The sequence below is a fragment of the Myxine glutinosa genome, chromosome 8 (assembly GCF_964187855.1).
Source record: "Myxine glutinosa chromosome 8, kmMyxGlut1.1, whole genome shotgun sequence".
Lineage (NCBI taxonomy): Eukaryota > Metazoa > Chordata > Myxini > Myxiniformes > Myxinidae > Myxine > Myxine glutinosa.
In genome coordinates this window covers 11617409-11629670 of record NC_136268.1, presented here as the reverse complement: position 1 = coordinate 11629670, position 12262 = coordinate 11617409, and the positions used below count along the sequence as shown (strand labels likewise).

Genomic DNA, 12262 nt, shown 5'->3' with positions numbered 1-12262 from the left:
CCATCATGTGCGCTTCCACAAGGTTCCCAGAGGCAGTGCCTCTTAGAAAAATTACTGCGGCAGTTATTGCGAAGGCCTTGATTAAATTTTTCACTTTTGTTGGCCTACCTAAGGTCATCCAGTCTGATCAGGGTTCCCATTTCATGTCAACGCTTTTTCAGCAAGTGGTATACCTGTTGGGAGTGGAGCAAGTAAGATCAAGTACTTACCATCCCGAGAGCCAAGGGGCCTTGGAAAGGTTTCACCAGACATTGAAGAATATGATCATAACGTATTGTTTTGAATGTGACAAGGATTGGGATAAAGGAATACCCTTATTGTTGTTTGCTACGAGGGAATCTGTTCAGGAGTAGTTGGGATTCAGTCCTTTTGAACTTGTGTTTGGACACGCAGTGCGAGGACCGTTGAAATTGGTGAAAGAACAGTGGCTACAGGAGGAATCACAGTCAACAGTGGGAGAGTATGTGTCAACGGTTAGGCACAGATTGGCAAAGTCTTGTGAAGTTGCGAGAAGAAACTTGAAAGTGACACAGGATAAAATGAAAGTGAGACAAGAAATCTCAGATAAGAAATTTCAGTCCTGAGGACCGAGTGTTGGTGTTGCTTCCTGTTCCAGGTCAGCCACTACAGGCTGGATATTTTGGTCCCTATGCAATCGAAAGGAGGGTTAATGAAACAGATTACGTGGTGACAACTCCCGACCGACGGAAAAAGCGGCAGCTGTGCCATGTCAACCGACTGAAGAAATATTATGAGAGGAAGCCTGTGGGGAAAATGGTTCCTGTCTCACCTGTCGTGCCTATAGTCGGGGTGCAAGATAATCCAGAGGTTGAGGCCGGTGTGAAGTTTGATAACTTTGATGACCAGGCTTGTCCCAGATTGACGAACTCAGAAGTGTTGAGTCATTTAGATGAGAAATTAGCTCATTTGACGAGGGAACAACAAGGACAACTATCCAGCCTAATCTTTGAGTTTGCACATTTGTTCACAGATGTACCTGGTCATAGTGACTTGGTATATCATGATATTGAGGTGGGGGAAGCCACTCCTGTGAAGCAACACCCCTATCGGATGAACCCTGTGAAGATGGAGTATCTTCGGAAGGAGGTTCAGTATATGTTGGAGAATGACATCATCGAACCAAGCAGCAGTGAATGGAGCTCACCATGTGTGTTGGTTCCAAAACCCGATGGCAGTTTTCGCTGTTGTACGGATTTAAAACGGGTTAATGCAGTGACCAAGACCGACTCATATCCCATCCCGAGGATTGATGACTGTATTGATAGAATAGGCCCAGCTAAATTTGTAACTAAATTTGACTTGCTGAAAGGGTATTGGCAGATTCCTCTTACTGATAGAGCCAAGGAAATCTCGGCTTTAGTCACACCAAATGGGTTGTATCAGTACAAGGTTCTTCCCTTTGGATTGAAAAATGGGCCTGCTACATTTCAACGGCTGATTAATAAGCTTATTGCAGACCTTGAGGGGGTGGAGGCATATCTGGATGATGTCATCATACACACCATGACCATGGAAGATCATATTAAACAAATTCATGCATTTTTCAAGAAACTGACCGAGGCAGGGTTGACCATCAACTTATCTAAGAGTGAGTTTGTAAAAGCACAGGTGGTGTTCCTAGGCCATGTAGTAGGTCAGGGTCAGGTGCAACCGGTGACAGCCAAGATAGAAGCCATTGATCGCTTCCAAGTTCCAAAAGGGAAGAAGGAGCTTATGAGATTCTTGGGTATGGCTGGTTGGTACCGGCGGTTCTGCAGGAATTTTTCTCATGTGGTAACCCCTTTGACGAATTTGCTGAGGAAAGAGACCAAGTTTGTTTGGGATGACAAATGTCAGGCTGCCTTTGCCCACGTCAAAGCAATATTAATGAGCTCTCCTGGCCTAGCAGCCCCGGATTTTCAAGAACCATTCAGGTTGGCCATTGATGCAAGTGATGTGGGGGCTGGGGCAGTTCTATTACAGGAAGATGAGGATGGAGTGGATCACCCGGTGTGCTACTATTCCAAAAGGTTTAACAAACACCAGGCAAATTATGCCACCATGGAAAAAGAGACCCTTGCTCTCCTGCTAGCGCTTCAGCATTACGAGGTGTACCTAGGAACTACTACCTTTCCTATAAAAGTCTTCACTGATCACAACCCCTTAACCTTCATTCAAAAAATGAAAAATAAAAATCAGAGGTTGATGAGATGGAGTTTGGCTTTGCAGGAGTTCAACTTGGAAATTGAGCATGTAAAGGGCAGGGACAATGTCGTTGCGGATGCTTTATCCAGAGTGAACTAACTTTGGAAATTCCTGTAGGTTGTTTGGAAGTTTTGTTGCTTTATTTTGGGGAATATTAATTATTGTTGCTCACGTGAATTGATCATTTGGGGGTGAGTTTTACTTTTGTTTGTTAATAGAGTTTTTGCTTGCAAAGAAAGTTTTCACGATGTTCCAACTTTCTTTCTTGAGGGGGTGGAGTGTTACGGATTCATCACTTCCGTTGTTGTGGTTCTCATCTACTGTAAACATTTTTGGTTGCATGTACTATTATTGTTATCATGTACTATTATTGGCGTCAGGAAGGGCATCCGGCCATAAAAACATTGCCTCAAAAAGAGAACCATGACAATTACAACTACATGTGGGCAGGGTACAGCCCGAAGTGGAGATCGGTTTCTGAGGTTTGGGACATGGAATGTAGGGACAATGACAGGGAGATCAGGAGAAGTGGTGGAAGTATTGGTCAGAAGAAGAGTGGACATATGTTGTGTGCAAGAGACGAGATGGAAGGGAAGTGGTGTGAGAATGGTGAAGGGTAGGCAGGGACAGAAATACAAGTTTGTGTGGCAAGGGTGCCCGGAGGGCGTGAATGGTGTTGGTGTCCTGTTTTCTGAGGAGTTTGTAGACAGTGTGGTGAGTGTGAAGAGAGTGAGTGAAGTGTTGATGATGGTGAAAATGATGATTGGAAAGCTCTTGGTGAACGTCATCTCGGGATATGCTCTCCACAGGTTGGTCGGAGCGATGAGGAGAAGGACAAGTTCTGGTGTGCGATAGAGAAGCTGATGGAAAACGTGAAAGATAAGGAAGTAGTTGTGGTAGGAGGAGACCTAAATGGACATGTGGGAAGGAGTATGGACGGTTTTGAGACAGTTCATGGGGGTTACGGATATGGTGTGAGAAATGGAGAAGGTGAAAGGATTTTGGAGTTTGCTGATGGAGCTGAATTGTAATACTCAGTTCCAGAAAGGGGATGATAAGCTTGTTACATACACGTCAGGTGGGTTGACGACAACCGTTGACGACCTGATGGTGCGTAGGCGAGATAGGGGGCATCTCCGGGACACAAAGGTGATCCCGGGGGAGGAGGCTGTTTCATAGCACCACTTGGTTGTCTGCGACATAAGGGTGAAAGGTGCGAGGAGAGCTCGGCGGGTGAAGTACCAACCGAGAATGAAGGTGTGGAGGTTGAAAGAGGTGACAGTAAGGGAGGCATTAAAAGAGAGGCTGAGTAGGGTAGAGGATGATGTGGTTGAGCTTGAAAGTGGTTGGATGTCAATGAAAGCTAGTCTGTTGGGAGCCGTTGGTGAGGTATGTGGATGGACAAAAGGACCACCGAGGCACTCGGAAACATGGTGGTGGGATGATGAAGTTGGAAAGAGGATTGACGAGAAAAGGAAGAAGTTCAAGGAGTGGCAGAAGGCGAAGGGTACGGGAGCAGAAAAAGCAGAACATGAAAGTTATAAGGCAGCCAAGAAGGCTGCAAAGAAAGAGGTAGCAAAGGCGCAGGAGACATGTAGGAAAATGTTCAGAGAACGCTTGGATTCGGAAGAGGGTCAGAGAGCGGTATTCAGGATTGCAAAGCAGATAGCGAAAGAGAGGTGTGATGTGATGGGGGTGAGTTGCTTGAAGGATGAAGTGGGACAAATCGTTATGGACCCAGATGGAATTAAAGGAAGATGGAAAAGATATATGGAAATGCCGTTGAATACAGAGAATAAATGGGATGGCAACATAGAGAGTAACCCAGCTTTAGGACCGGCAGAGAAGATAACTGAGAAGGAAGTTGAGGAAGCGATAAAAGCAATGAAGAGTAGAAAAGCGGGAGGGCCGACGGGAGTTGTGGGAGATATGTTGAAGGCAGCAGGAAGTTGGGGTGTGAAGAGAATGACAGAGATCTGTAATCTGGTGGTGAAAGAAGGCCGCATTCCAGTGGATTGGGAACTGAGTACCCTCATCCCTCTATACAAGGGGAAAGGTGACCCTCTGGAGTGTGGCTCGTACCGAGCGATAAAGTTATTGGAGCATGGAATGAAGGTATTGGGAAGGGTGTTGGAGAGGAGGATAAGGAAGAAAGTGAAGATCGACAAAATGCAGTTTGGATTTATGCCAGGAAGAGGAACGACAGACGCGCTTTTCATTGTGAGGCAGTTGCAGGAGAAGTACATGGAGAAGAGGAAGAAGTTGTTTCTTGGGTTTATTGATCTGGAGAAAGCATTCGATAGGGTTCCACACAAAGTATTGACATGGGCATTGAGGAAGTTAGGAGTGGAGGAATGGTTGATCAGAGTAGTGATGGCAATGTACAAAAGAGCGCGCACAGCTGTAAGGACGAAGGACGGGAACAGTGGTGAGTTTGAGGTGAAGGTGGGAGTGCATCAGGGGTCAGTATTAAGTCCACTACTATTTGTAGCTGTGATGGAGGTGCTGGCTCAGAACGTAAAGGAGGGTTTACCGTGGGAGTTGTTGTATGCAGATGATCTGGTGTTGATTGTGAAAAGTATGGATGGACTGAAGGAAAAGATGAACAAGTGGAAGGAATGTATGGAGACAAAAGGTCTGAAGGTGAATATCGGAAAAACGAAGGTGATGGCAAGTGGTAAAGCATGTGGTGATGTGGAAAGAACTGGGAAGTGGCCCTGTGCTGTGTGTAGGAAGGGTGTCGGAGTGAACTCCATTCAATGTACAATGTGCGCTGAGTGGGTTCATCAAAAATGTAGTGGTCTGAGAGGGTCATTAACCAGTGTGGCAGCTACATTCAAATGTAAGGTGTGCACAGAGGGAGCTGCAGATGGAGGAAATGTTGAGTTGGATCTTGGAGACGGCGTGAAGCTGGAAGGTGTGAAAACATTTTGCTACCTCGGAGACATGCTGAATGGAGAAGGTGGATCAGGTGGTGCATGGAAGAAGTTTCGGGAACTGAGTGGCGTGCTGATGAGGAGGGGAGTGTTGTTGAAGCTGAATGGAAAGGTGTATGCTGCATGTGTGAGAAGTGTTATGATTTATGGGAGCGAGACATGGGTAATGAACGTAGAGCAGCAACGAAGGCTAGAAAGAGTGGAAATGCGAATGGTTCAGTGGATGTGCGGAGTATCGTTGAGAGAGAGGAAGACAAATGATGAATTGCGAAAGATGATGGGAATAGAGCCTGTGATTGATGCTGTGAAGAGGAACAGGTTGAGATGGTTTGGTCATGTGTTGAGGAAGGATGAAAGTGACTGGTTGAGAAGAGTGATGGAAATGAATGTAGAAGGAAGTAGAGGATGGGGAAGACCGAGAAAGACTTGGCTAAAGATGGTGGAAGAAGAAATGCGGGCAAGGGGGTTAACAAGGAGAGATGCAGAAAATAGGGCAAAATGGAGAAGATTGTCATGGGGGCCGCGAGGCTAACCCCCGCTCTAGCAGGGAAAATGGCCTTTAAAATGCATGTTGTTGTGTTGTTTTTAGTATGATTAAGATGTACCAACCATAATGTGGCGACCTTCTTGGATGCTTTCTTTGTTGTCTTGTTCATTTTCTTCATCAAAACTTGAATCGTTCACAAGTACACCTGGTAATAAGTCGCTCTCAGTATCGCTACTCCCATTCAGTGTTGCCAAGCAGTTCTTGCTCCTGTTGTATGGAAGAGCCGAGTCCAGGTCACTTGAGAAACTTATACCTGAGTTACTTTTAACAAACCTTTTTCAAAATATTTTCCATGTCACTGGTCCTTCACGTAAATGTGGTCAGTCATTCTAATCCATGGGGTCATTTTTTGTAATAATAATAATAATAATAATAATAATAATACATTTATTTTGTATAGCGCTTTTCAAGAAACCCAAAGACGCTTTGACATAGTACGTAAAACAAAGACAAAAAAGACAAAAATACATAATTAAATAACCAAACAGAAAGGAAGGAGAAGGAGAAGAGACGGTCAGGGGTTGAATGCGGTGTTGAACAAGTTGCCTTGTGTTGACAACTTGTGTTGACTTGTGTTGAACAAGTTGACAACATGATACCTCCAATTAAAAAAAAAATACATCTTCCTCAGTTATAAAATGCTTATAAAACGTTGAGTTTGGGTTATTTAACGAATCAGGAAGAGGTTAGAAGAATTGCAGGTTTGGCAAAATTGAGTTGTTTTGTCTGCAGAATATAAAAGAAAAGGTCAGTCTGTTTTAATGTACCATAGTAGTTTCAATGACACTACTTTTGTAGGCCCTACATCCTTTTGAAATAGTTTCTCATTTTCTTAATGCACTTGTATTTCCTTATTTTATTTTCGACATTTTGAAAATTAAATTCAGTGGACACAGCCAGAATGTTTATAAAATGACAATGGCGGTGTGTTCACCTTCCCTACAGGCTGTATGATGGACGTCACACAACCCGTGGCCGCCCAGCACTTGCTGCACTTCGTGGACCCCGGACACCCTTTGGCGTTCCTCAGCTTTCTGAACGCTGACCGCCACGCTGCCCAGCACTGTGACGTGATCCTTATCGCAGGCGATGCTAAATTCCGTGCACACCGCTGTGTGCTTGCTGCTGGGAGCTCTCATTTTCGACGGATCCTCACCCCCCAGCCTGAAACCTCAGGAACGGCAAGTCAACCGGCAGTCGTGCACCTGGACGCAGCGCCAGGAACACTTGAGCATGTGCTTGGGTTTCTGTACACGGCAAGCCTTGCGGTCTCTCCCTCTGATCTTGCTACAGTTCAAAGCCTAGGCCGCAAGCTGGGAGTGAATTTTCTCTCGGAGTTGGAAAGTCATGCACCTGCTGGACTATTTCCAGGGCCTACTCATACTGGTGTGGAGGGTGAACAGCACAATCTGGAATGCTATGCACAGGAATCAAAGCCACAGGTAATTCTTCACTAATTTTTTACAATAAGCACTAAATACAAAATGGTAAATTCAGATGTAATTCATTGGTAATGATCTGAAAAGTATATCGTGTGAAGCTGTTGTAAGCAGGTATTACACTTTGCTCATGAAATAACTTTGGTATACAGGTGCAATTTGCACACATACACTCTTGATTGTTAAATTAGGTCCTAGGTTGTTTGGATGGTCAGAAAGATATGAGTTAACTTGTGATAACTTGTTTTTTGTGCTGTGTTTCCTTGTCCAAATTCCCACTATCGCTTGTCCTGTTTCACACAGGAAACATCACAGCAGTCGTTGACATTAAGCGACAAAAGCTTGATGCCTGGCAGTGGACAAAACAACACTAAGAGGCAGAATGTGCCGATCTCACAACCTCGCCGTTCTGCCCGTGGCACATCACTTGAACGCACTATCGCCCGACTACAGCAGACTGTTCAACCTGTTGTTTGCAGTGCTCGGCAAAAGCGGGATGAGAAAAAGACGAATAGCATATTGAGACGTGCTGACAGCAAAGGATTAAGAACTAGAAACCGACGGAAGCCTGCCTGGTTGGATGATACTGTTTGGTCCTCATCTTCACATCGATCTTCAAATTTTGAAATGATGCAGATGCCAACATCTTCAGACATGAGGAGTAACGAAGAGTCTGGTGTCATCCAACAAACCTTGCAGGAACTATCAGGTGGTGAACCACAGTTTGTGTTTCATCCTCGCAAAGACTCTGACATGACCTTGATTGATCAGTTGAACCTGAAGACTGAGCCAACTTCGGAACTATCTGATTTGACTGCTGAGTACTGGCAAAGATACGGAAAGGTAGATGGTGAATATTTTGGTGGCTCCAGTTTACGCTCGCCCTGTGATTCAAAGTCCCTCTCTCTGGAGCCCACTAACCTATCAACCAAAAGCTATACAAGTTCAGGACTGGAAGTTCCATATCTAAACTCAGAACGGTTTAATACGGTCATGAAGCAGGAAGCAGCGGACAGTTGTAGCGACGAGGATATACCAAGTAGCCATCCAGCAAGTGGTGTGCTACAGAATGACAGTGATGTGCAACAAGCCAATACCAACTCACCGGTTGAGTTTGATTACACAAATAATCACATTTCTGTGCAAGAAGCCCCCATTGACACAGGCTCTACTTCACTCTCTAGTATTGGATCGATGGCTCACAGGCTCAATATGCTTCATACTCGTCCACAGTCTCTGAGTTGTTACCGACCAGGTATTGACCCAGACTCACCACCCATGAGGAAACTCGTGCCCCAGGACTTTGGGCCTGAGGAGCTTCCAATTTTGCCCCTGGAAGCCCTTCCAGTTGATGATTCTGAGACACGAAAACCCCTGTGTTGCTCCGAATGCAATCGTTTGTTCTACTCTATGGCTGCCCTCTGTCGACATGCTCGTGATTATCATGACCCTGCCAGACCATACCCATGCCCTGTTTGTCACAGACGTTTTCTGTCCAAGTTTAAGGTGTGGACACACTGTCAAGCACAGCATTCTCTCTTTGATTCTGATGGTCTTTTCTGTGACCCTGAGGAATCATATGATACAACACAAGTAAACTCTGAGCAATGTTTTGCACAGGCAACTAGCGTGGATGGTATAATAGATGACAGTCTGAAGAATAGTGTAACCGATAAAGAAGACACCTTTGTGGAGAAGAGTGACAATATCCAAACAATGTGTACAAATGACAACAAAGATCAGAAATATATGAGGGGCTTGTGTTTATCCCCAGTAGCTTCTGTTTTGAGTGAAACCAGGAGAGGGCGATGTAGAAGACGAACTTCTGTCAGAAGTCGTGCTGCAACAAGGCAATTAAAACGAGGACGTGGTAGGCCTCGGAAATTTCCTGAGGAACCGTTGCTTTCCACAGATGAAGGCAAGAAAGCAATAGCAGAATCTGATTTTGATTCTAACCTCGATATGTTAGGATACTTAGGTTCTTCTCCAAAGCGTCCAAGGAGAGGCAGACGTGGTGCAAGGCGCGCATCAATGTCTCGACGTCATTTTGCAGTTAGAACAAAAACCAGATCAGTTTATGGATCGGTTCGTAGGCCGACTGCTGACGACTACAATATGCAGCCCAACCCTGCACCCACGGCTCGTGTTAGCTCTCACTGGCTATCAGATGCTGATGATTCTGGGGACTCTGGGGACAATTTGCTTATCGCTGAAGATGTACCTGAAGATTCAGTTGACAGTCCGACTTGTAATGACAAAATGGAATGCAGACAGGGTGGCGTAAGCCCACCACACCTCAGATCACCTGGACTTGAAGGGAAAGTCAATTCAGATGCTGCAATGGACCCAAATTGTATAGAACCATACTCAGAGGATCTAGCATCAGGCACAGAACCTGGCAAAATAAGTGGTGAACTGAACTCTAGCGTGGAAACTGATCCATTGTGCAATAACAAGTCCAAGGAACAGCAAATGTGTAGAGTGTGCTTACGGGTTTTCCGCACGGCTTTTAGCCTCTGGCGACACAAGAACGAGGGGCCATGTTGTGTTGAAATACTAGAAACAGGTCCCAAGGACCAAGGTACTTCATTACCACAAAATTCCGATCCATCCCAATCTGAGAAATTGACACTAGTTTTGCTAAAACCTGGAGTTCATGCAGTTAAAAAAAGGACCAAGCAGGCAAGTGAAGATCTAGAAGACAAGCCTTCGTTAGAGGCAGGGGCTGAAAGCTCAGCGAGTAGCAGCGATGGAGCAATTGGTGATGCTGCAACTGAACCTGGGCCTACTTTTGGGAGCTCCCATGTGTGTCCCAAGTGTGAGGTGACTTTCAAAACCTCCTACGAATTCGATCGACACCGAGAGCTCTTCTGCCCATTTAAACCGTTTCGCTGTCCAGACTGTTTTAAGGCCTACCGAACCAATTTTCGCCTATGGAGCCACTGGCAGTCACACCATGCACTTCCAGCTCCTTATGTTCTAAAAAGGCTGTCAAGTTAACTTACCTGGTGAAGAGATATTTCAGGATATTGTTTTGGCAGGGAGACACACAGAATGCTGAGATAATCCCAATTAATTGTTTGGTTGCCGTAACCTCAATGGACTGAAAACACGTGTCAAACCCGAAGTTGTCATTGTTGAGATGTTCATGTTACTCTTCTGTGAAGGCAAATCGAATCAGCATTATATTGACTTCTGTATATTGTGACATATCTGCAGTAAACTATGAACCTTTAACATACCTGATGCCAAAAATTGAGCAATGGATGCAACAATATTGAATTATGATTTGCCACCCATCCGCACCAACTCCAACACATACACACGTACACACCACATGTACACACACACATGTACACACACATACACACACATGTACACATACACATGCACACACATATACACATACACACACATATACACATACACACACACATGTACACATACACACACATGTACATACATGTACCCACACATACATGTACACAACTTGTCGATCTTGATTTCTTTTTTATCATGACGATATGGTCCACAGTTGATTTTTCAAGTGGTGTAAGTAAAATATTGTTCACTTTTTATTCTTCTGCTATTAAAGTAGAGATCCGTATAGTATTAGTTGTATGTTTTTGATGTTAATACACATCCAAACCCAAATGAACGATTTGCCTTTGAACTAAATGTTGATGTGAACGATGTGGAAACAAAGCTCTAATAATCCCAAAAATATGAAATCGTAATTTACACCAGGAAATTCAATTTTAACTCATTCGTCTCAGATAGATTTGGCTACGTTATGGCAACCAAACACTTGTTTTGCAATTTAGGCCAGAATGTACCAAGCGGATTTCTGTTTGGAGGAACTTTGCTTGGAAAGGCAGGAAATGAGTAACCCTTGTATTTAGATGTTGCTTTCCTTTTGACACTGTGTGGCTTGTAAGAGCAGCTACCTCGAAATGTCATTTGAGCTCTGATTTAAACACTGCGTCCTCCCATATGAACCCGAGTGTAAATTTGAATCTGTGGTACCGTAACTAACCGTATGTCCCTGGAATAATACACCCTGGAAGCTGGCGACCGAGCATCCAACTACAGTGCCTTTCAGTAGGGCGGTCAGCTGTAGCCTATTCAGGCCTAGCTAGGCCTTCCTAGGCCCTGAGCTAACTAGCTACGTCTACTCTGCCTTGTGGTCCCTAACTAGTTGAAAGCAATGAGTCATGATTATTCTTAGCACCGAGTGATTCCCATTGCTGTAATTTCCAACCGTACCGTGTTTCACTGTAACTCAGTGTTGTAGGCCTAGTGTGCTGCCATTGTTGAAACCATACCCAGATAATCTCAAGCGAGGGTTTGTGCTCAAGTGGGTTCCATCCCGAAGGCAGTGCTTCGGATGAGATGTTTTGACTTCTGGAAATTTTATTTTCTTTCATTGATAAATAAAATCAGTAAATCACTGCAATTCAGGTTTTGTGTGATTGATTTTATCTTTGGGGATTTTTTTTACACCCCTTCTCCACTTACAGTCACGTGAAAAAGTAAGTACACCCCATGTAAAGTTTTGACTTTTTCAACATATTTCAACATACAGCTATTTGATCTTCATTTTAACAATATTGAGAGATAAAGATGATATAATATAACAAATATCATGAAACATTTACATTTAGTAATCCATTGTATAATTTAAATAAACATAAATGCAAATTTCACCTGTGGAAAAAGTAAGTACACCCTTGGCTCTAATAGGTGATATTGCCCCTTTGGCAGAAACAACCTCAAGTAGGCGTTTCTTATAACTGTCTACCAGTCTCTGACATTGACTGGGAGAAATTTTTGCCCACTCCTCCATGCAGAATTCTTTCAGCTGTGCGATGTTTGAGGGGTTTCTTGCATGCACAGCTCGTTTCAAATCCCCCCACAACATCTCGATGGGATTTAGATCCGGGCTTTGACTTCGCCATTCCAGAACCCTCCATTTCTTTCTTTTCAGCCATTCCTTGGTGGATTTACTGCTATGTTTAGAGTCATTGTCATGTTGCAAGGTCCACCTTCGGTTGAGCTTCAACTTTCCGACAGATGGCCTCACATTATCCTCAAGCACCCTCTGGTACAATGAAGAATTCATAGTGGAATCTATG

The 12262-nt window shown here is 44.3% G+C and overlaps 1 protein-coding gene across 1 annotated transcript in view; it reads left to right on the top strand.

Moving 5' to 3' along the window:
- The window catches only part of LOC137412760 (zinc finger and BTB domain-containing protein 21), a 38142-nt gene extending 26559 nt beyond the window's left edge, over nt 1–11583 (top strand). Inside the window, exons 2-3 of the mRNA XM_068098053.2 lie at nt 6634–7130; nt 7431–11583. Coding sequence (XP_067954154.1) covers nt 6639–7130; nt 7431–10127 — 3189 coding nt within the window. The 5' untranslated portion in view covers nt 6634–6638 and the 3' untranslated portion in view covers nt 10128–11583. The remainder of the gene's footprint in view (nt 1–6633; nt 7131–7430) is intronic.
- The last annotated feature ends 679 nt before the right edge of the window (nt 11584–12262 follow it).